Source organism: Uranotaenia lowii, chromosome 1 (assembly GCF_029784155.1).
Source record: "Uranotaenia lowii strain MFRU-FL chromosome 1, ASM2978415v1, whole genome shotgun sequence".
Lineage (NCBI taxonomy): Eukaryota > Metazoa > Arthropoda > Insecta > Diptera > Culicidae > Uranotaenia > Uranotaenia lowii.
The window spans coordinates 31284496-31310399 of NC_073691.1; the positions used below are offsets into that span (position 1 = coordinate 31284496).

The following is a 25904-nucleotide window of genomic DNA, read 5'->3' on the forward strand; positions in this document are numbered from 1 at the left end:
TATAAGATATAATTTATCAGCCCAATTTTATAAATAAATGCTAATTTAAAAAAAAAAATTGTTTTCAAAAAGAAATTTAGTGATTTTTCAGATATTCTTATAATTTCATTTGTGACATCGAAAACTAAAATAAAAAAATTAAATTGCCCCTTTAATGCATAGTTTTGTTTGAAAACAACACTTATCAAAATCCAAATATCTTAAAAACGCGTAAATATTTTTGAATGACGTATTGATAAAAAAAAATCAGAGATTAAAATAAATGAATGCATGGTATTTTTATTGCCATATTTTAATGTTCGTGTGAGATTTAGACTAAAGTATGTGGAAAAATTGCAAAAATAAAATTTATTTTATGTTTTTGAAAAAAGTAGCATTTGGGAAAACGGTGTTATTTCTTCAGATTTGCTAATTCTATCATTTTTTTTAATCTCAATCAATCACAAACATCTCCCTGCACTCAACCAACAAGGTTTGGAAGAAATTTGCAAAATCGTATTAAAATGAATTAAGAATTTAAAAAAAATATTTTTCACCTTTGATAAGCCATAACTTTTATAAAACTCAAAATAGCGAATTCATACCTGTTGAGTTGTTTTATTCGGATTAAAATGTTATTATTTCACTGAATCAATAACTGCTATTCTCATTTGAAAAAAAGTCATGCATTAAAGGGTTAAAAGAATCTTTGAATCAGACAAAGCTTAGCTTACATAGTGGAATTTCATTATTTCAACCGTGATGGTCACGATCTTCGTTCGAAAAAGGCCATCTTCTTTGACCATTTTGTCTTTTGACTCAATTTTCGGACACCATCAAAGTTATAATTTTATTATCATAAATAGATAGTGACTATGTAGAAGATAACAAAATGATATAATTTATGAAAATCGATTAAGTTGTTTTGAAGATACAACCAAAATAGTAATACGGGTCTAAATTTAAGACCCTAATAGGCAATTTGTCTTTTTTTTTAACCGCAATAGAAGGTTAATAAGCATCTGCTTCATCTAGATAAAAGTTAAATAATTTCAATCTTAGTTTTTTTTATCAAAGGTTTACTGAAATACCATTAAAATAGTAAAATAATAACTTATAGACGGTTGTTAACGGAATAAAAATAAAGATTTTCAATTTAGATTATTAACTTAATGCGATTTATAATTCAAATTAGGTTTCAATCTTCAGTATCTCAATCAGAAAAAAATTATTTATTCTGAGTTGTTGAGAAATCGGAGACTCAAATTTCAAGGATTAATTGATTAAGGTTTCGAATTTTCAGTCTATTTTCCCAGACAAAATGGATGCGAACATGATTTTAAATAAGAAATTTAACATAAGCCAAACAAAATGGTCAAAACCTACTTCATACAGAAAATAAAGTAAAGAGCTACCTTTCCAGCACTTCTTGTCCACAATGGTTAGCCCATCATCTTCGTTGTATCAAGTTGTTAATTGTTCACCGTGGGATCAAAATGGCAAATTCATCTTTACAACCATCAGGTCCATCTCCACTGGCTGACGTCGGCTAGTGGAGATTCTGAGAATTTGCCCCAAGAGATGGGGTCTCTATCTAGGTTTTCTCGACCAGGTGACGAAATGCGGTTGACAAATGACCGGTTCCATTATGATTGTTGTTTTTGCTTTAGTTTTGCCTTTTGAGGTGGATACACTCTTGTTTAATGAGCAGTATATTTAACGTAATTTTGCAATATTTGTAACAATAACCTTTATGGCCCTAAACTGGTCAAAGCTAGTGTCGTTTGATGTTAAATTGTTCTGAGTGACATACTCAACGTTGCTGAATCGTTTAAGTTGGAGTCGGTGAACAATGTTGATTCAGAAGAAAAAAGTGTAGCCCTCATGGCCCTTATGTGTAATGTTGGAAACAGTCTCGCGTAGCAAAATTCTTTAGTAGTTCTAACCGACCCGTGGAATTTGACGTAATTAGTCGTCACCTCGCCTTTCCTCATCAACCCTCTAATTGAATATAAGCTACCGACCAAGAGTGTATCGGTGTCAATGATTGCTTCTGAGAAAGAAGCAACTTGACTTGTGAATCGGCCACTGACTGGAACGACCAGCCCATAAACCCACCTTCTTGAGTGGATTGGATGTTCTGCGACTCTAACTAGAACCGGTCAATTGAATCGTCGGATTATTGCACCATCAACCGACTCATGGAAGATAGAGCCTATAGACTCAAGTATCAGAAGAAAGAAATTCGCACAAACCAGCTTCGAGAAGCGACCCTGCAAATTTTCGAACGACCCCATCTGAACATAAGTAGGTATTCAGGGTGTGTTTGGATCAATGTATGATTCGAGTGTAGGTATGTTACTAGGTTTGTTGAAGAAAATTTATCGAACAACCGGTCCCATTTAGCGCCACCCAACCTCGTAGTTGATCCCCCTCCTTACTTTGGGTCGTAAAATCAAAAACTAAGCCCACTGAGAAAAAAAACTTCAGTCCCACATCGATATATGCACGACAGACCCTGATCGAGCCGGACAAATATTCGAATTCGATCTCCGGTAGCCAATTGCGCAATAGGGTGACGCATCGATTATACCTTTACTACACGTGTGTTACGTTACGCGATGCATGGCGTAAACGGGTTTTTGAAGTCGAAGACGACAGCGACGACGACGCAGTCGTCGTCGTTTCGAGTACGCCACAAATCTTCTGGAGGGGACCCAACCCACTCCGGGTGACATATTTGTAAGCTTGGTGCGTATAACGTTTTGTTAGCTAAGCCGGCTTGCGTATAATAGTTACTTAGTTTAAATTATAGGACTCTGCTTTAAGCTGGGGCGTCTTGTCTGCCATTTGAAGCGTTTAAAAATACTCAATGGGGTCCCTGCAGCGAAGCTGAAGATAAACACGATCTGTTTCTTTCTTTCTTTCGTACCTACAGAGTTTTTTTTGTACGGAACGAAGAAATGTGAGCTCAAGATAGGCGAAGAAAGGCGATGCACGGGGATAGTGTGACATTATCCCCCCGGTGATCGTTTACTTACTCAGCGTGGTTGCACAATATGAATGGCGTAATGGCGATGTGAATGATATATGCCTACCAACGTGTGTTGTTAAAGGAATGAAAGGCAGTACGATTAAGTATGGGTCTTTTATATGGTACAACATTGTTTCTCGTACAATGACTTTTAAAAGAAAGAATTTTTATTGAAAAAGTTGTATAAATATAGCTTCTCAATATTATGTCTGAAAATTCACTATATTTTAGTTAACACCAAAAATTACAAGTGCTGTATTATATTTTATAAACTTTTGCTCTTCAATGAAAAAATTTTCTAAACAATGTGATTAATGTTGTGACATCGATGGTGCGGCTATTTTTCACATTACTCTCTCTAAATTCAATAAATAAAAGGCTGTTTGAATATAAAAACGAAAATTTAAAGACATAAAAATAGTTTGAAAAAAATTGTATTTACAAAACTATAACTTAAATCAATTGTTTTTTTTTTAACTTTATATTTCTCTGGTAATAAATAAAGTTTAAAACTCTTTTCAAAAACAAAGGTGATTTTTTTTCAAGAGTTTTTAATAAAAAATAAAGTCTATTTCAAGATATTTTTATTGTTAGGTTTTTTCACCAACATAACGGAATGCATTTAAGGCCTCAGAAATGTTTTGGAAATATTTCGTTTGGAACAATATTAAGCTTTTTGTTAATCCCATGTGACGAGATATGAGAAACTTAATTTTCCTTATTTTTATAGGAATAGTTGACTTCAAAAGTTGGTTTAAAAAAAAAGAATAAATAAATTCAGATCTCACGTCAATTTTGGACAAAATGGTCCATTCCATTCCATACTTTGGAAAGAAATTGATAAATAATTCACATTTTTTCATCGTAAAGGCAATTGATTTTTTTTTGTTAAAACAATCACTGCCTAGACATTTTCTGATAGTTTTGATATAATTAATGATCCATTATTAGTAAGCTAAATTATCATTTTTCAATGTGTGTGAAAAATATCTATAAAAAACATTTGAACAATTTATTCCTCAATTTAAAACAGAAACTTTAGATGAGTTCCATGTGTTGATATACCGTGAGTCGTTTTGTTTTCCAAGTAAGAGGCAAATCATATTTTTTAAGTCGTATTCTAAGTTGTGCCTTTGTACGAAGTTCTATTTGGATTTCAAAACTGTTTCCAAACACTTCTTTTTGGGTTCCAATTTTAAAAAATATTTTAACTCTAATCCGCTCTTGAGTGTCAATACACTTTTGGAAGTATGGCGGCTTGTTACTTTATTCGGGTGTATCCAAATAAACAAATTTCTTCGGGACTCTAAATGAATTTTTTGAATTTTTTTTATTTTGCATCATTACTTTTTCATGGACCCAGAAAGCTCAGAAAAAAAAATCCCTAATCAGACCTTGAGCATCAATTTAACACTCCTTGCTTAAAACCGCTACATAACTTCACTATAATTACTTCAGGTTTTCGTTATTAAAAATCTAAGAAAAAAAATCACAAAAATACATGCTTCGGAAAAAGGCATGAATCAGCTACGGACTGCTCATAAAAAATTTACTAAGTGTCCAAAATAGCTGAAGTTAGAAGCTATACGTTGCACAAAAAGATATATTTTTATACCACAAAACATGTAAAAAATGGTGTAAGAATCGTACTTTTCCATCAATTAACTGTCAAAATTGTTAAGTCACACCTGATAAATTTTGAAAAGAGGATTGGAAAGTTTACGCAATTTGACATATTTTCACATCTTGAGATTTCCAAAATACAAAACACAGAATTCTTGACGAGTTTTCAATGGTATCTGTTTTTCGAACTTTTTATCAATTGGCAATTTCACAGATTTTCTTGCATTTAAATAAAATTTTGCATTCAATTTGAATAACTAGAAAGGAAATTTCATACCGATTCTAGTGGCGTAATTAACGCTGCACTTCTTTACACAAATATGATAAATAAAATTTCTCAAATGATAAAATTATTATCGGTTTCCAAAATTACATATATTTTTTGTAAAAATCGGTTGAAGAATAAGAGAGATATATTGCTTTTAGTCAAGAGTGCCAAATTGAGACTCCAGAGAATGTATCGAGTGAAAACTTCCGGGACTGATGAGGGTTAATCAAGCTTATTTTATTTTTAATTTTTGGTTTTCAAGTCACCTAGGTTTTGATATAAATGGATAATATGAAAGATATACAAATTCAATCTTGTCTTCAAATTGGATTTTTAGAACAAGACTTAGAATTGAAGTTGAAAACTTTTGATTATTATTCTGAATTCCTGGTTTGATTTCTTATTCTAAATGTTTTCTAGAAACAAATGTTTTATACCCTGAGTCTAACAGTTCAAAGAATTTAATCTAGATAAGTCATCATTTTCATTTCCTACTGAATTTAGTTTAAGAAAACTTTAAGAAGTTTAGGATTAGCTCTCTGTTCTACATTTCTGAGCTTTCACTTCATTCTGCTGCTTGTGAGTGCCGATGGTATTCACAATCGATTTGAGTTTTGATTTGTTTTATTTTAAAGTCGTAAGAATTCTGAATTAAACCTTTGAGGCGTTTGAATCCAAAAGGGGTAAAAGTGCAAAAAATATAAATTTAGATTTAGTCACACTAAACGATTATCCATATCTTAATCTCCAATTGGTGTAAATTTCAGATTTTCGGAGTTTTATTTTCATCAGTTTTGGACAGATCTTAAACGACAAGGATAATATATGGAAAGCAGATAAAACGACAAACTTTGGCTCTGAGACTCTGCACTTTCAAATTGAGTTTCGAATCTTCAGTTTGAAAATGAATATTTAATGTTTGAGGAGACATGAAAATAGTAGAATGCTGTTTCGAAATAGGATTGTATACATATCGCGGATCAAATACACGAATTTTTTTTCGTGTAACTCATGAAAAAAAATTACTTGAAACTTTACCGAAATTTCGTAGTATTTAAAAATTTTCGAGTTAATTTGCATTTGCATCATTTTGAAAAGCATTTTTAATTTAACATTTTAAACGACCATTACATATTGAAGAGGATGTAGGAGATTAAAATAAAACAATATTTAGAGGTTCTGTATAATTTGTATACAGTTTTATTCTGTTATCAATCACACAGATTCTGTGCCAAATACTGTTTTAAAAATCTATCAAGAAAATGCTTCGGTAGACAGTAATCTACTATGTCATCAACATACAAAGGGTATATTTCGTTTGCGCGGTTGAATTTTTGACATACATACATTAAAATAACTACGATTTTTATTGATAAACATGTGGAGCTGAATTCAACAATACAATACTCTAGCAAAAAAACGTTTCCAACATCAAAGTTTTAAAAACAATTTTTGAATTTATTTCTAATTCATTTTCCCAGGCGGATCTAAAAAACCTTTCTTTGAAAAATTTCTAAGGAAAATACAAAACATGAGCAAAAATACCAAAAAAGTTTTGAAAAATAAACATTGAACATCATAGCAAAAATATCCTTAAAACACAACATCGCCTTTAAATTTTTTTTAGAGAAGTGTTTCTAAATTAAACAAGTTCATCTATGACTTTATTTTTTATCACTTTAAAAAATATTCATATTACAAATTTTATGCTGATATAAAATATTTTCTAGAAACAGGCAATTTCAGTCATAATTTTTGTTGTGTTCTTTAAATGTTCAACTTCACATTCAAAAGGGATTAAATTGAATTGCACAAGGCCATAATTCACATTTTTCTGAGGTTAAAAAAAAAGAGCTAATTTTGGTTGATTTTGGTGCCCTGAGAATTTTAGAAATAGGTCAAAATCATTTAAAATAAATCTGTACTTTTCTGACATAACTTTAAAATATAACAAAAAAATACAATTATGATATTTATCATCTTTCTCCAAGACCGTTAGTAATTTTCACTTCTGCGAAAAAATATGTCCATAGAAGTTGTTTTATCCAATACTGTTAAAAAGAGATTTTAAACGACTTTTTCATAAAGTAATAATTTAATTGAATTTACGATTTTTCTAAAAGCAAAAATCAATTCGTTGTTCAGATTTCAATTTGTTAAATGGAATAAAACCTTTTGATATTTTCTACGATTATGCCAAATCCATTTACTCCAAATTTTTCAAAACTGTAGATTTTAACTTTTTCACTACATTCATCGCCATCGTCATCATCATCAAAATTGTTTGTTTTGTTAGCTGTTGAATTATAATGACTTTTACGGTCATCAAAATTATATTCCTTGATTCAATAAAATAAACAAATTTGGAATCAGTATTCTTGCTTTCATGAAAAAATCAGTCATCAATGATTGATTTCACTCAAAACTGATTCATTTTCAAACAATCTTCATATCACCAAAAGAAGAGATGATAGACAAAATTAAAAAAAAACACGAGTTCAGGTCCATAGGTCCATAGACATCAAAATGCTGTCTCTTGGGTTACCAATTAAATTCCATAAAATTTTTTTAAAAAGGTAGGATGTTTTTTATTAAAAAAAACTCATTCGAAAAAGATATATCATATCGTTTCCATCTTTATGTTCCATATATTTAAATCTTTGAAGAATTAAATTATCGTTAGTTAAAAAAAAGAAAAGAAAGTTAGAAGTAATGAATGGATATTCAAACAGAGCGAGTAAAATTTTATTGGAAGCATTTTAATCATATGTCATCAAATTGTTCCTCATGAAACAAATTTCCATTTTCATAATCTTGAATTTTTCTTACTAAAAGAACATAACCTTTACCGAAAAGGCCGGTAAATTAAATAAAAATTTTATGTTATTTTTTGGATAAATTTACCAATTTGTATGATTTTTTTTTTAATTTTTAAATAAACGTACCAAATTTTAAAGCCAAACTTATAAAAAAATTGAAACATTTTTCATAAGTACGCCTTTGTTTTTCTGCTCTGAGTTTTCGTGTTCTGAGAACATTATTTTGGAAAAATATAAATCTTGATTTTAATATAAAAAATTTGGTTTCTTGCTTTTGTCTTTTCCAGGACCCAGGTTTTTCAGTGTTTCGAAAACATTGACTTAATATTTCAAGTTAAGAAATAGGATCATCTTTTTGAAAAATTTATTTATAATTTACCGGAACTAACATTGATTTGCAACTTGATTCTGATTTATTTTGAATAGTATTAGTATAACTTATTGTTTTTTCGAATTAGTGTGAAGGTTATGAGTAAGAAAATGGTTAAAAAATCAGTTTCTTTATTGATCGATGTCAATGCTTAAGCTTTTAAAAATAAATCGAAGATTAAAAATATTCATGGAATTCTGATTCACAGCAACTTCAAATCATAGGGTTATGAAATCTTATTTTTTAAACAAAAAACCTTGAAAACTGCATGAATGATGAAAATTTATGAAGAAAATTATAGCATCTTTATTTTTTCCATCATCTCACTTTTAAAATTGAAACATGCATTTGTATGCGTCTATTAATTAATTTCGATTTAGCATTTTTTTGATTTCTTTAACAATTTTCTCTCTAAGCTATTAAACTTCTGAAATAAAACAAACTTTTTTAAACTTTTTTAATTGAAATTTTTCGCAATGAAAAATAAGTTATATTCCTGGTTTGATGATAAAAGAATAAGAAATTAATTTCAATTCTTTTAATTAAAAAAAAACCTTCTGAATTTCTTGCCGTTTTTTCATTAATGTTCAAAATTTGGCATCAGGGATATTGAACTTAATGTTTTTAAACGTTGATTCTATAATTTCATTTTCATTGTGATGTTGAAATAAAAAATCAGAAATAAAACTCGAAAGATGTCTTTGCCAATCTTAATTTTTTAAATAGTTTTTAAAAATTTGAGTATAAACCAAGAAGTACAAACAATCAAATCTTGTTCAATATTTTTTTCTCAGTACTGATATTTGGTTTAAAATACTCTCTTTTGTTTTGGATTTCTATATGGATTAAATTTTTTTCGAGACTAAAATTTTAATTTTCCAAGCTTCGTATGTTTGAAAATGTTGTTGAAAAATAACTTTTTTCTGACTTCTGAGAAACTGGATGTTGGATCAAATTTTGAGTATAAGTTCTTCAAATTAACTTTTTTTTTGTTATTTAAATTCGTTTAGATTATAAGTTTGCAAGCGTGGAAGTTTAAAGAGTAGTTTTTCTAACGTTTCCTTATTTTTCAATTGTTCCTTATCAATGATGAAATTTTCATGAAATCACAAAGTTGATACCGTTGGCGCCTATCTTTTCTTGGTGAATTGAATGAAAAAAAAAAATAAAATTGGGTGCCATGACTTTTATTTGCTACGAATAAATGCTAAAAATTAACTATCAAATTCCACAAAAAAACATTTTCGAAATAATCTCTCCGGTGTGTTCAGCTCTGTGCAAAGATAATCACAACAATAACAAAAAAACATGCACATCGAATAAACCCTGCAGGAGTAGATCGTGTACGTACATATTTACGTGACCAGTTTTAACCATAAGATTTTTAATTCTCTGATCTTCCTGATGTTCCAGAAGGAAAAGGTAGAAAATTTTTTTGCTGACGATGCTTTGCTTTCATTCAAAGGTCGAAATTTTACTTAACATCCTTGAAAAAGTATGCAAAACCTTCATGCTCCGTCAATACCATCATCGAAGAGTAATGAGTTGCAAAAATTAAAAAAAAAAAACTAATAACAGTGAAATTTATTTAAGAAAATAATTCGTATTCAATCATACAGATTCTGAAACAAAAATTTACTCAAAAATCAATGAAGAAAATGCTGCAAAATCAATTTCTTGCCATTTCTTCAATCGACAAAGGGAATATCTCTAAGTTCGGTCGAATTTTTGACATACAAACAATAAAATTGCTGACCTTAACAACACAAAACTCTACCAAAAAACGTTTCAAATCATAAAAGTTTCGAAAAATAATTTTTTAAATGTCATTAAAGATTATTTTCTCAGGTGAACTTGAAAAACATTTTTCTGAAATATTTCTATACAATTGTTGACAATACAAAACTCTTGCAAAAAAGGAATCAAACAAGAAAAAAGTTTTGATAAATATGATTGAACATCCTGATGAAAAAGTTTGAAGAAAATTTTTCCAGAAATAATTTTTCATACAATCAATAAATTCCTGAATATCCCTTAACATTGAGTAATATCCCATATGATCTGCTAATCAAGGAAAAAAAATAAGGAAAGCCTGAAGCGCGAGAATTCCATCAATTTTCATTAACTGATAAGTGAAACTCTAGTGTGGAATGATGATGATGAGCATGAAATGATTGCAACTTTTTTTAATACATTTTGTAAGTTGTTTATCAAAATACTTAGAAATACCCAGTCGAATCAAATTCAATGTATGTTGTTGTTCGTTTATTTATGGAAGATTTCCAGCCTTCAGCTTTTACCCTCGAAGCTCACTGTTTTCATATCGTTAAAGTCATTGAAAGTTTGCAACAAAAAAATTTAATGATTAATGATAAAATTTATTGATATTTTTCCAGAGCGATATATCAGTTTCTTCAAGATTTCTCCCAAAAACTGCCGATTCGGATTTTATAAAAACGTACTAGGGTAGGTGTACCCTCCTCCGTCGTATCCCTCTGATTCGTCGCAATTCAAGAATGCATGTTTTAGAGCCGAAAAATCACTTTCCACTTCAATTGGCTATTTCACATGATAAACTTAAGCTTGTGAATGTATTTTCTATCACAAGTTTGTCACTTTTGAAACTATTTCTTAATTTATTTGATGTTTAAATCACGAAGTGAATTGAATTATTGACGCACTCCGCCATATTGTAAAACGAACTTAGTGATCCCCCCAACGTGTTTCTTTGTTTTATCGCTTCCTGTCAATGCATATGACGATCAAAATAATAAAATTCGACAGAAAAGTGTTGAAATAAAATTAGAAAAATGATTTCAAACTAATCTGAACTATATAAAATTTATAATTCGTCGTAATTTTGCGACAGGAATAGGAAACCGTTTTGCAAGAATTGGAATTAGACCGGTTCATTTTTACTATTTTTTGCTGAACACAGTCGGACTCATAGAGAATGAACATAATGGATTTCCAAGTAATCACAACACAATACAGTAATTTTGTTTATTTTAAAGCTAGGAACTTGATGCGCTGGGAGATAAGTGCAAAGAGTCTATTTATTTTAATAAATTACTTGAATGTATTCAGCATTGCTTATAATGCATGGTTTCAAATGAACAAAGAATTGATGGATTTTTTAGCTTAGTGGTTGGTGTTTTACAAATTATTTACTTACAGTATCGTGCATAATTAAACAGACGTTTGGGTGCACGCAAGAATATCTCCAACTTTCACATTTCTAACGTTCAACTCCAATGACATTGTTTCTTCAAAGTTATTTCATATTTTAAGATTTGATTATTTTTGGTTCTGTTATCTGATGACACTTAACCTTTCTCAAGTGTTTGAAACATGAGATACATCAATTATTTGAAAATTAGACTGTTTAAACTTCTTGCATTCAAACTGCAATATCTCACATACAACCAAACGCTTTGCTCTACAGAATGGTCACTGAGAGATCCTTGAAAACTAAAACTAAAACTTCTCCAGTTTTCAGAAATTCTCTAAATGGGGATCAACTCGAGGAAAAAAATTCAATTCCTGGACCGAAAACCTCGATTTTTATTGAATCTTTACGATGCATGGAAAAACGATGCAAAAAAATCCCGTTGAAGGTCAAAATGACAAGAGAATTTGAATGAATGAATCATTTAAACTTTAAAATAAGAGTTCATGAGTCTCTGGTTTGGATTTCAATACAAGTTTGGATAAAAAATCGGTAGATATGATTTTTTGTACATATAGTTATTCAAAATTCAACAAAATCAAACCCGCTTATATTGTGATTTCTACCATATAAGTTTTAATACTTGACTCATTTTTGCTGCATTTTTATAAATTCTCAGTGAATTTTCAACAAAAGATGTTTTGTCGTTTTTGACAAATTACAATTTAAATGAAAAAAGCCGAAAAGTTTAATTTCAGTTGGATTACTCTACGTCATTTCCCAAAAAGTTGAACCCAAACAACAAAATGTTAAAATAACGAAGCGTCAATTTCCGAAAAAAAAAACATTTTTGCAAAAACTTTTATCGCTCGCAAAAAAACTTGAATAGATGAGCTGAACCAGTCTAATGCGCATTACACGCACCAACGTGGCGTTGCTTTGTGTCGATATCCTTCGCCAGAGTTCCCACATGCATAAGAATACACATGTTGACAAAACGCAAGTGTGATTCTGCCTCCCCTCAAATGTCTTACTATTCAGTCTCATTGCGTAGGAAAACATACTGTACTATTAAAAATGTTGATGTTCTTTTAATATATGCAGTTACTGTGTAAATTTGTGCCATGATATTTGTGAAAAATTTCTGTTTGAATGTTATAAAATCTTATTTTACAGACAAATCCTGGATCATGGCAGCCCAGTCCGTTGGAGAGTGTGTTGGTAGCAGGGGTGCCAGGTGGTTTCGTCAAAAATCAGGACAATGCGAAGTTAAAAATCAGGATTTTTCAGGACACCTCTTGATTCTTGAAAATGATAAGGATTTCTGCTTAGATTGCATAAATAGAGGCGCAATACAGGTGCTGAAAACGCCTTAATCTATGCAACAACAGTACGCAGTTTGTTTTCTGGCCGGTAGCTCATATCGAAAAACACCATTTGAATATCATCGGAACCGAAGATTACCTTCTGTTAAGTGGGTTCAACTATTCTATAACCTATTTATTCGATTTTCTCATAGTTTAACTACAAATTCGATCACATTTAAGAAGTTTTTATAAAAATCAGGACAAATCAGGACATTTTAGGGACAACTTTTCAAAAATCAGGACAACTCGAGAGTTTTTAAAAAATCAGGACGGTCTCACGAAAATCAGGACAAATCCTGATAAATCAGGACACCTGGCACCTCTGGTTGGTAGAAAATACATTTGCAGGGGGATTCAATTTGTAAGGTCTAATATTGTGCTGCCTGCAATTGCCTTAGCCAAGCAATGATACCTAGATACAAAAACACTACCTTGGGATTTCTTGGCAAGTCCATTTTATTGCGACTTAGATCTCGTTCGAATTTTGCAGTTATCCTGCGCGGTTGATCCGTGCGAAGTAAATAATCGCATTTGTATGAACCGCAACCGCAAAATTTCAAATCTATCCCTCATGAGGGAGGAATAGTTTGAGACAATTTCGGTAGAATTGAATAGAAGGTATAATACTTTGCTGCCTGCAGATGCATTAGCCAAGCAATGGTAGACCTGTTTAGAATAAAGCTATCCTAGTTTCATAGCTTATTGCGACTGGTTACTCGAGAGAACTTCTGCTATTATCCTGCGTGGTTGATCCGTTCGATGTAAGTTGATGCTAATTGCATGAACCGCAACCGCAAAATTTTAAATGTATTTCTGAAGAGGGAGTAATAAATTGAGACAATTCCGGTCTCCTTGTACGACGGAATTAGGGACCTGGTACGACAATGGAGGAACTTGAATGAGAAAAATAAATCATAAATTGACTCAAAAGTACGTAATGGATTGATCTATTTCCTGCATAATTTCATAACACAATATTAGGAATATAGTTCAATGAATAAATGTCAGTTTTAAACCAACATGGAAGACAATTCTATTGAAGTAATGAAAAAAGCTTCCTTAGGCAGTTGTCTTAGGGGCCTCTACCCTAGGTGTCAAATAATATAAAAAATGACTATTTTACAAAAAATAACAAAATTAAACTTTACTTCACATTTAAAAAAAAAACATTTTCAAATCATCTTTTCCTTTGAGAATCGATACACTTTGGCGCCATTTAGTGGAAAAACGACACAAAAGACTTAAATGCATGCGCGTATGTTTTTAAGCGACGAACCTTTTAACTCATGGACAAATTCTACCTCCACACTGAAACACAGCCCTCCTGTGTTTAAGCTCGCGTCTCAAATGGATTTACTTTTTCAGCCCTCACAATCAATCACCACCATATGACTTCGCTTAAAAAGCCATCGTTCACTATTTCTTTCGGAAAACGGTACGGTTCAAGCGACCTTAAATCATCTATTGAATTTCACTCCCATGTTCAGAAACTGGACGCAGAAAATCCTGATCCCACACCGTAAAAAGGCACCGAATGTGATATTTTTTCCTCGTAAATAATCCCCAACATGGTTAATGAGCATTGTGGAACAAAAAGGCGCACAATCTAAACCAGCAGCCGAGAGCTTTCTTTCATCTCCAAAAACAGCCAGTTGGAGTTCATTCATGTGATTCACTAAAGCTGAAATGGTTTAGTCACTGTTTTCGAAGAGTGACTGTTAGTCACTGTTTTCGAAGAGTGACTAACTGTGCCGTCGTCTCGATGCCACTTCTAAGTAAGCCACTCACACAAAGTTCATCCCTTCCCCGAGTGGAAAAAACCCCTAGGAGAATGGGGGGATGAATTGAATAACAGCAAAAAAAAAAAGGTGAGCACTTACCCAGATCCGGCGACTTGGTAGCAGCATTAGCCCCGTCCTGGGAAGAACCGGTCCGCGTGGGTCCAAAGCGACGCCTCGAATTGGCGCTGGCGGCAAGTTTGGATTTCGTCTTGGACGACGTCGGCCGATCGGCGGCGGCGGCGCCATCTGTTGGCTGGGATGATGACAAAGTGCTTTCCTCGGAGTTGTTGCCTTGACCAAGTACGGCGGCTGCCGGCCTCTGCCTCTGCTGATTGAGCTTGCTCAGGTAAGAAGTGGTTGGCCTTCGACGCCGGGACAATAACGATGACGGAGTTGTTGTTTTCTGATCGTCGCTGGCGTCCCCCTCGTTGGCGTCGTCGTAGGACGATGGCGTTGTTGCTGTCCCCAATTGTGGATCCAGCTCAGATCGTCGTGTAGTTTTGCCGCGTGCGGTTGTCGTTACTGCGGGCTGCTGCGTCGTCGTTGCCGTGGAAGCTGCCGAGGAGGGACGTCGCAAGCCAGGCGGACGGAAATTGGGACGAACCTAGAAGCAGATTGGGGGCAGAAAAAAGAAGAAAAAACAAAAAGTGTGGAACGGAAAAATAAAGTGTTAAAATTGAAGTTTTGAGCATTCGAGGGGGTCTTGGTGTGAAGTTTTTTTTTCTATATTTAAATGATGGCTGAGATGGCATGAAAAAATAATTTTAAAAAAATATTTAATATTTTTCCTGTGGAAAAGAAAGAAGGTTTTGGATTATTGTTAGTTAAAAACGAAAAGAGAGTGCAGAATCTGGCTGATGTTGCTGGAACGGAAATGAGAGATTAGTTTAAGAACATATACTGACATGAAGATGATTAGTCACTCGGATATCGATCATTGAGGGGATATTGTGAAGGAAATAATTTGGGGCTGAGAGAAGTGAAGTGTTAAAATGGGTTCTAAGGTTTGAGGAATGTGCATTAATCGAAGCCTATTAGAAGCGTTTTTCTACAAATATTAAAAATGTGAATATCTTAACCTAAAATGGGCTAAACACAAGGTGTGTCACATCTTATCTAGGAAAACTGTGAATTAGAACACCAAACCTAGCAAAACTTCGAGCAAAACCAAATTTCAAACCTAATTCTTAATTAGAATCACGAGTTTTCCATTAAGAATTCTGAATTCTGAATCTGAATTCTGAATCTGAATCCTGAATCTGAATTCTGAATCTGAATTCTGAATCTGAATTCTGAATCTGAATTCTGAATCTGAATTCTGAATCTGAATTCTGAATCTGAATTCTGAATCTGAATTCTGAATCTGAATTCTGAATCTGAATTCTGAATCTGAATTCTGAATCTGAATTCTGAATCTGAATTCTGAATCTGAATTCTGAATCTGAATTCTGAATCTGAATTCTGAATCTGAATTCTGAATCTGAATTCTGAATCTGAATTCTGAATCTGAATTCTGAATCTGAATTCTGAATCTGAATTCTGAATCTGAATTCTGAATCTGAATTCTGAATCTGAATTCTGAATCTGAATTCTGAATCTGAATTCTGAATCTGATTTCTGAATCTGAATTCTGAATCTGAATTCTGAATCTGAATTCTGAATCTGAATTCTGAATCTGAATTCTGAATCTGAATTCAGAATTCAGAATTCAGAATTCAGAATTCAGAATTCAGAATTCAGAATTCAGAATTCAGAATTCAGAATTCAGAATTCAGAATTCAGAATTCAGAATTCAGAATTCAGAATTCAGAATTCAGAATTCAGAATTCAGAATTCAGAATTCAGAATTCAGAATTCAGAATTCAGAATTCAGAATTCAGAATTCAGAATTCAGAATTCAGAATTCAGAATTCAGAATTCAGAATTCAGAATTCAGAATTCAGAATTCAGAATTCAGAATTCAGAATTCAGAATTCAGAATTCAGAATTCAGAATTCAGAATTCAGAATTCAGAATTCAGAATTCAGAATTCAGAATTCAGAATTCAGAATTCAGAATTCAGAATTCAGAATTCAGAATTCAGAATTCAGAATTCAGAATTCAGAATTCAGAATTCAGAATTCAGGATTCAGAATTCAGAATTCAGAATTCAGAATTCAGAATTCAGAATTCAGAATTCAGAATTCAGAATTCAGATTCAGAATTCAGATTCAGAATTCAGATTCAGAATTCAGATTCAAAATTCAGATTCAGGATTCAGATTCAGAATTCAGATTCAGAATTCAGATTCAGTATTCAGATTCAGAATTCAGATTCAGAATTCAGATTCAGAATTCAGCTTCAGAATTCAGATTCAGAATTCAGATTCAGAATTCAGATTCAGAATTCAGATTCAGAATTCAGATTCAGAATTCAGATTCAGAATTCAGATTCAGAATTCAGATTCAGAATTCAGATTCAGAATTCAGATTCAGAATTCAGATTCAGAATTCAGATTCAGAATTCAGATTCAGAATTCAGATTCAGAATTCAGATTCAGAATTCAGATTCAGAATTCAGATTCAGAATTCAGATTCAGAATTCAGATTCAGAATTCAGATTCAAGATTCAGATTCAGAATTCAGATTCAGAATTCAGATTCAGAATTCAGATTCAGAATTCAGATTCAGAATTCAGATTCAGAATTCAGATTTAGAATTCAGATTCAGAATTCAGATGCAGAATTCAGAATTCAGAATTCAAAATTCAGAATTCAGAATTCAGAATTCAGAATTCAGAATTCAGAATTCAGAATTCAGAATTCAGAATTCAGAATTCAGAATTCAGAATTCAGAATTCAGAATTCAGAATTCAGAATTCAGAATTCAGAATTCAGAATTCAGAATTCAGAATTCAGAATTCAGAATTCAGAATTCAGAATTCAGAATTCAGAATTCAGAATTCAGAATTCAGAATTCAGAATTCAGAATTCAGAATTCAGAATTCAGAATTCAGAATTCAGAATTCAGAATTCAGAATTCTGAATTCAGAATTCAGAATTCAGAATTCAGAATTCAGAATTCAGAATTCAGAATTCAGAATTCAGAATTCAGAATTCAGAATTCAGAATTCAGAATTCAGAATTCAGAATTCAGAATTCAGAATTCAGAATTCAGAATTCAGAATTCAGAATTCAGAATTCAGAATTCAGAATTCAGAATTCAGAATTCAGAATTCAGAATTCAGAATTCAGATTCAGAATTCAGATTCAGAATTCAAAATTCAAATTCAGAATTAAAAATTCAGAATTTAAAATTCAGAATTCAAAATTCAGAATTCAAAATTCAGAATTCAAAATTCAGAATTCAGTGTTCAGTGTTCAGAATTCAGAATTTTTAATTCAAAGATCAGATTTGAGAATTCTTCATTCAAAATTCAAAACTCAAATATAAATTATTTTCAAATTTGAATCAACTGATTCAAAAACGTTAAAAGAATTCAAATTCCATTCGGTCATCTAAATTTTCCAGTTGATCGAATCATTTTTGTTTGTTTTTTTTTTCCTTTTTTTCTCAACGGATGAATGATTGCAGTCTCTTTTTCGTTGGATAATTTTTGCTCCATTCGCACCTTTCCACTTATTTTGGATGCCAGAAATTTGAATTGTATTTGCCAATTCCAAGCAAACGCAACAGTAAAAAATGACCGATCGAAGATTAACATTGAAAATGAAAGGTCTAGCTCAATGGAGTGGTCGAATTTTCTGTTTTTCAAGAACAATGAATGCGTTTTTTTTTTTTGGTCTCCCGTTCGTGCTGAGACGGTTGCTTCAGATGGCAATTTTCCAATAAATTGGATTATCTCAAGTAATTGAGCGAAACTGTGGCGAGAACGAATCAATAATTGGCTGCTTGTTTGCGAGATACTTAGCGAAGGAGAGTGGTCTGAAATTTTATTGGGTTTTTTTTTTCACTTCATTTGGATTGGTTTGATTTGTTTTACATTTCATGATGTGTTTAGATGAATTTTTACTTTTTTTAAACTTAAAACTAAACTTATCTAGATTTTATTCTAGGAACGAGTGCTCATACGCGGAATCTTACATTATGACAACGAATATCAATAAATAGTCAGTTTATGGATTGTTTCGAGAACTTAAAAGAAATTCCATTATTGTTCGTTTTTCTTTTCATTTTTATTTTCATATATTTGAGTCGAATTTAACTGATCGTGGCATTTATGAAGTATTGCATGCAGGATTCTTCCAATCAATAGTCTTAGAAAAAGGCTGTTTAATTTTTTTCGAGACTTCAACTTTTCACTGAAATTCATTATTATCATGCCTATATTTAAAAATGTTTTAAATATCTTTAAAAAAAAGGAACGCAATTTGAAACCTAATCGAGGAATGTAGGAAAACGAATAAATTATTTTCCTTTTTTTATTTTAAAAACATGCTCTGCATATTTCAGTTTAAAACCTTTCAAATTGAAACTTCTCATTTTTGGTGGAAGAAGTCAACATTTTAGTATTTTTGTTAAACAAATAAAATTTAGATAACAAACCAGAAGGGTAGACATTCAGTGATAGATCCGTAAAAAAAATAAACTTGACTCTGAATTTATTTTTTTCACTTTTCTTATTATTCCTAAAACCATAGAAAAATTTTAAGCTTTTTAATCTTCAATTTGAATTTCTCGTATCTACAAAAAATAAAATGTCCAGAATTAAAACCATTTTTAAGATAAGATCTGAAGATTTTAAAAATTAAAACTTCTAAAATACCTCAGACTCTGCAACAAAATGAATACTTCTTATTTTATCAAAAAAAAATTACTTTTTGTAGTTAAAATTACCTCGTAGCTAAAATCCTAACTGTTTTAGCCTTAATTTTGTCTAGCATCATGAAGATAATATTTAACCTTCAATTTTGAAATTCTCGAAAAATATCTCCGAGCTTTAATTAAAAAGTCCTAAATTAACATAAAAGTTTCAAAAACATGGAACTTAGAAAATTGAAATTTTTCTTGCGTTAAGTTTTAAATTTTTGATTTTATTTTAATTCTTAAGCATATGTTCAAATTGATGAAATTTTTCTCTCATTTGGTTTTATTTTGAATTTCAAAACGTTAGTTTGACGTATTGAACTTCAGCACCCATTTTCAAGAATCAAATTATCACTTCATATTTGATGTCGAACTTTTGAACATTGTTGGTGAATGCACAGAAAGTTAAAAAATTTCACGAAATTTTTTGCATATGTTGCGAATGTTTAAAACTCGTTACGCAAGTTTTGTCATTTGTGAGTTTGTGTTCAACAATCAAAATTTTAATTTTTTTTAAGATGCAGAAAACACTTATCAAAAACCATAGAACGTTTTTGAAAATTTCTGAAGTCAATATTTAAAGAGTCAAATATTTTAACCAGATATGAATATTAAACACTGAAATGTAGATAAAAAAAAAAATAAAAACCTATTGAATTACCCAAAAAAAATCACAACATCTCAATTTCTGCTTCTGTATCCAACATTCTAAAATTCTGAAACTGAAGATTTGAAAATGTTGATCCCATCGATTGAGGCCTCTTTAAGAAAAATTACAAATTTGAAAATCATTTTATCATAATTTGAAAACTAAGAAAAAAGAAAATATTTGAAAACAAGTAAACAATATGGAAACAAAATAGAAATTCAATAATTAAAATCAAAGATTTGAAATCATATTAAAAAAATTCTCAGATAAGTGAATGAAATCAGTGGAATTGAAAATTGATAGAACATGTGAGACCTGAATTCATGCCTTTGGGGGTGTAACCTCCAGGAAAAGCAAGTGAGGTGTTTGACTTCATATTTATTTTGAAATTCCTAATTGAATTTTGATGATTGAGTAAGGTTATTCAAAAGTATCAATCTTGACTCAGAACTGGTGCCAAAGGTTTAGAATTTTGCTACAAATTTGAAAAAAAAATCCCACTTGTTCGAAAACATTTATTTTTGAATATTAAATTTTGAATAGGATTAAACACATTTCCTATACTTTCGAAATCGAAATTCTTTTTCTGTTTCATATTCTGCATTCCGTATCTAGCTTTTGAGTCTTGATTTTCGATTCGCATCTTCATAAGAAAAAAAGAATTGAAAAGGTGTTTAAATCTCTATCAAGGTTGCCGCAAAAAAATCTGTGTTTTTGAGAAAAAAAAATTCTGAATTTCTGTGATTTTACCCAAAAATTCTGTGATGATTTCTGTGATGCATTTTCTTTTATTTTCATAGAAAATTTATGATAAATTGGGTCTTTTTTACATTTAAGTTTGGCAAAATCAATTAAAATTACATATACCATCATACTTTTTTAATTTAAGGCAAAAAAAAATCTAAATTTAGTATTGGCTAAAAACTCATGATTTTGGAAATTGATTCAAATTCAAAAATTCTATGAAATCTGTGATTTTTTCAAAAATTCTGTGTTCTGTGACACAGATTCTGTGATGAAAATTTGCTCAAAATTCAGTGAAATTACAGATTTTTCTGTGATTTTGGCTACCTTGATCTCTACTCAAATTTGGTTTTGCAATTCATACAAAATTTTTTCCTTGATTTAAAAATCTCAGATGCATTAGAATATTCATGTTCCGATTATGGAAAAAAAAATAAAATAATCCTAAGTTTTTGTATCATATTCAGATTCGAAAATCTTAAACTTAATTGTCATGCAAAATTCAAACATAATAAAACTTGAAAATGGCGATCCAAAATAAAAAATTGAGATTAAGATTCATCGTTCAGAACTCATATTATAATTAAGATTCGCATGTTGGTTTTAAAATAAAAAATAAAATAAAGATTTCAGAATCAAATCCAAAACGTCAAAATTAAATTACTACTAGGTTGATGATTGAGGGCTCTGACAAAAAAAAATCTTGGCTTATAATGAAATTCTGATCAAGATTCTTAATTCAAAAATCGTTTTTTTTTATAAATTTCAGAAATCGTATTGAAACCCGGGAACAGATCCAAAATCCATAGTTTGAATTCCAGTTCATAATTCAGATACAGAACTAATAGACAAAATACAATTTCAGCACAAAAATGAGTTAAAATTATCAAGAAAACTTTTCTGTTGAGAAATTTTAATTGCAAGAGATCGCAAGCAAATAATTCAGATTGTTATTCCAATTTAAATATTTAAAATTTGTAATCAAAGTCAGTCAGTTCAATTTAAAACAATGGAAATTATTTTTCTGAATAATATTTATGGATAAAAAAAACAAGTTACCTTCTCGAAAAAAAAAATCCATCTTTGATTCAACAAAATTGAAATTTTTTGAAGAGTCAAATTTCAAACTTAAACCTAAAATTTGAATCAAGAATGAAATATCAGATTTGAACCGCAAAATTTCAATCAATTCTTAAATGGTTCAAATCTTTGAATTTTCTCGAGAGTTTGATGAATTTCACTTATTTGAATTGATTCGAGCATGGAATAAAAAACGAGAAAAAATGACCTTCATGGGTTAAATTTCCATAAAAAAGAGGAAAAAGAAGTTTTTTTTTAGAAATTGTAGGCTTTCTTAAAAAAATTATTTTAATAGGCTGAACTGTCTAGATTTTAGAGCAAATTGAAAAATGTCAACCATTGATGAAGATAAATTTCCTTAATTGATACTAAATGATTCCTTATAGAAATCTAGCTCTGAATAATGAGTAAATGAGTTCTTCCAACGACCCTGCCTGAATTCAATAAAAAAATCTTTAAAGTTATATCAAATGAAAATTTTCAACATAAAAAAAATCAGAACTATAAGTAAGCATAGGACTTACAAACTACGGTTTTTTTTTAAGATAGCCGCAGCTCGTGGCGTAGAGGATAGCTATCAAATTTTTCAGGAAAACGGTCATGAGATCGACACTTTCTGTGGGATGGTAGGTTGCAAAAAAGAGTCCATTTAGAACAAAAACGATAAAAGATATTTTTAATTTCAAGCCATATGATAATAAGGAGTTTGGATGGTAATTAAAAAAAAAAACAATTTGGAGTAACATGTTCAAAATCAATGAGATGGTGTACCTATTCATCGCAATTTTAATATAAAAAATATCAGTATAAAATTCCAAGTGCATACTTCTGAAAAAAAAAAACATTCAACAAAGTGTCTCCTGAAAACTGAAATTATCGGAAAACTACCCAATAATTTGAAAATTTCGTGTAAATCGAGAAGTAAGGAAATAATCATCTTTAGTTTGACTAGATTATTTGAAATTTACTTCACGTCATACGTATGTTAAAAAAATTTTGACCCAAAGTTTGTTGGCATTGAAAATAAGCTCCTAAGCTTCAGATCAGAAGTAAATAAAAAAAACAGTCATGAAATCACTAAGCTTAGCTCTGACAAATAATTTGACACAGCTTTCCATTTTTTTATTATGAATTGTGGGCTCTTATTGGTCTTTAAAATGTCTTGTTTTGGCACATAAATTGGAATTTTCAAAAGTTGTGCCGGTTTTTCTGTTAATTCTGACAAAAAACGAAAACATGACAAATGAAATGTTTGAACGTAGAAATATATTGCAAAATATTCACTCGTTAACTTGGTTCATCAAGTCCATTCAACGGGACCCTCAATCTTCTCAAAGAGAATTCATTCCCATGATCTCTTGAGCTGAACCATTTTTATGTGCAGGTTGATTGCTATCTTAGATCAGATAACCAACTCAACCCCTAAATTAACAGCCACTACAGTTAAAATTGCCAAGCATTTAAGCGACCTTCTCCTCTAGATAATCTCCTTTGGATCAACAATGCGCGACAGAAGTAAGATGCACTCTTATAGACTTTTTTTTTCGAAATTCAACAACTAACTATCGTCATCATCAACATGCAATGACAACGACCATGTGCATAGTTCAACTGAGTTTTAGACCCACAATTTTCCCAGGTCGATTTTTCGACTTTTCCCAGTCTTTTTTTCTTGAAGACCATAGCCAGAGATCAGAGGAGACTCCACAAAGTGTCTCCCCGGTTGGCTGACTACTCACGGTGATGCAATTTATTCAAATTGCATCAACTTATCTGCAAACGTTCATCTGTTTAACTTTGGTCATGTTTTAGTTGCTGAATTTTGCTTCTCTTTCTTTTCGAAAGAGAGCAGCGAAAAATTACTGGTGCAATTTTGCAATTTTTCCTCAAGCAAACGGTTTCCATTACAACTGATCTTAGTAACCATTGACTCCTGGGGGGAGGCTTTTAACAATTTTCAATGCTAGCCCCTTAACTAGATGTGGCGAAACCACCCGGGCTGAATGCTTTCTTTCATCGCAGCAACCTGATCATTACATTCAAAGTGTTCCACTTCCGTTAATTTAAAGTCTTTCAGAGCTTACTCAGCAAAAAAAAATCAACCATCACTGATCAATTCACCACCTGGATAGGTAACAAAATCAGCAACAGGTTGCTTCAATCGAACTGATCCATTATTCCGGACAGATACGTCTTAAGGTTGATGACAGAAGAAAAAAAACTGGCACCTGATCAAAGAAACCCGTTTTTTTTCCTTCGAACTTCCTTCCGCATTGACAAGATTGTTGAACCCTTTTTTTCTCTTGTTCACATATATAAACATGATCATTCACAATCTCCTCCACTTAATACTTCCGCAAAACTGCACTTTACCTTTAACTGAGCCTAACTCGTTTCGGACCCGCGAAACCATCAACTGAACTTGAAATTTTCTTGTCGGTTTTTTTCCAATCTTGGCTTCAATCCATCAACAAACAATTTCTCGCTGCCACTAATTGACAATTTTGCGCTAAGCCTAACCTGCTCAACCTGCTAATGTGTGTTTGGGTTTGGTCGATTTAAATTTGTGTTTACCTCTCAATAGAAAACAGAAATAAAAACAACTTTGATTTGCAAATTAAGAGCGAATGTTGGTCGCTTTTAGGGTGTTTTATTGAGTGTTTTTTTTTACTTTTTTGTTTTGTTTTGTTTTCTTGGATCTTTCTTGGGCCCGTTTCATCTCTTCGACTTCATCCGAGAGGTTGGGTTGGACTTTCACTTTCCCGTTGCCTGACTGGGGTTTGTCTTTCTAGAGCGTTTCTGTTTTTGGCACTGGCCTGTTGTGTAATCGCTGTCGATCGCTGAGGTCTGTGCTCTCCGGATAACCTTGGGGATTTGGCAGGGTATGGACACACTTTCAGGGAGTCGATGATGTAAGAGCTGCTGTTTTCGGTTTCTTTCTTCTCTTTTAAAGGTCGATCGAAAGAAAGAAGCTGCAGCTGCTGGTGGTTTCTCTCATTTTTCATTTTGTGGTTTTGGGAGTTCATACACGATGAAGAGCTCGTCATAGCCCAAGTAACAATTTTAGCTTTATTATGGTCAGCAAAATATCGTTTGGACTATCGCATTAATCTTCATAAAAAGCTAAAGCGCATTCTATAACATCACCTGGACTCTAATAAAGCCAAAATCAGGCTATTTGGCCCTACCCTAGAAACGTCATCAAGACATATAATTGTTGGTCATAAATTTTGGTCACCAAAGCTTTTAAAAAGCTATTATAAAACATGTTAGAATTTTTTGTTTTTTTTCGGTTCTGTCAGTTCTCGGAGTTTTTTTTTAATTTTTTCCAGCAACCATAATGGTTGATGAATGATGATTGCATTATTCAGATATGATTTGGTAAAATTAATAGCTAAAAATCCAATGTTTTAACCATATATTGAGCTTCTTTTCTACTGCCAGTCAAGATTTTAGGTAAAATGTATATGAAATAGTATCTTAAAATAAATGCGCCTCGTCAAATCTGATGGTCTATCATGATGGAATTCATGGAAAAAGGCCTGGAAAAATATTTTTCAATGCTTGCATTGTGAATCCATCAACATGGCGTCATTTTGTGCCCTTCGATTTTGCATCCAACATGGCGTGAGTCAATTCATAGTTTTATTATGGTTTAATGATGACCCCAAAAAAAGCTACGATTTGACGTTTCTCTCGCAAGCCAACCAATTACACGCTTAGGATGAGTTCCTCATTTCTGAGTTGTTAATCATTAGTACAGTAAATGAGGACAGACTTTTTTAATAAATAGGGATTGGTTGTGAATGACCCGTGGAATAAATCATGAGTTGAAGTCAAATTTCGTTGTCTGACGCCATCTTGAAATCCAAGATGGCGGCTTCTGCTGAACTTTAAAATGTTGTAAATGACTTTAAATCGCATGAAACCCCAACAATATGGGTATTGAGTGAAAGGGCTCAACGAGTAGAAGTCGAATTTCGCTTTGAGACGCCATTTTGAAATTCAAGATGGCGGCATCCGCTCATCTTTTAATGCTGTAAATGACAAAAAGTCGCATTAAACCACCTCTATACGGGTATTAGGTGAACGGGCTAAACTAGAAGAAGTCGATTTTTTTTCTTTCCGACGCCATCTTGAAATCCAAGATGGTGGGTTCCGATAAACTTTGAAATGCTGGTAATCACTGGAAATCGCATGAAAGACCCACAATATT

General features: G+C 31.7%; 1 protein-coding gene across 2 annotated transcripts in view; it reads right to left on the bottom strand.

Annotated features, from left to right (window-relative positions):
• The window catches only part of LOC129746674 (mucin-5AC-like), a 267526-nt gene that overhangs the window by 29402 nt on the left and 212220 nt on the right, over positions 1-25904 (bottom strand). For both annotated transcript variants that reach the window (XM_055740621.1, XM_055740548.1), the window contains exon 10: positions 14510-15014. In XM_055740621.1, coding sequence (XP_055596596.1) covers positions 14510-15014 — 505 coding nt within the window. The remainder of the gene's footprint in view (positions 1-14509; positions 15015-25904) is intronic.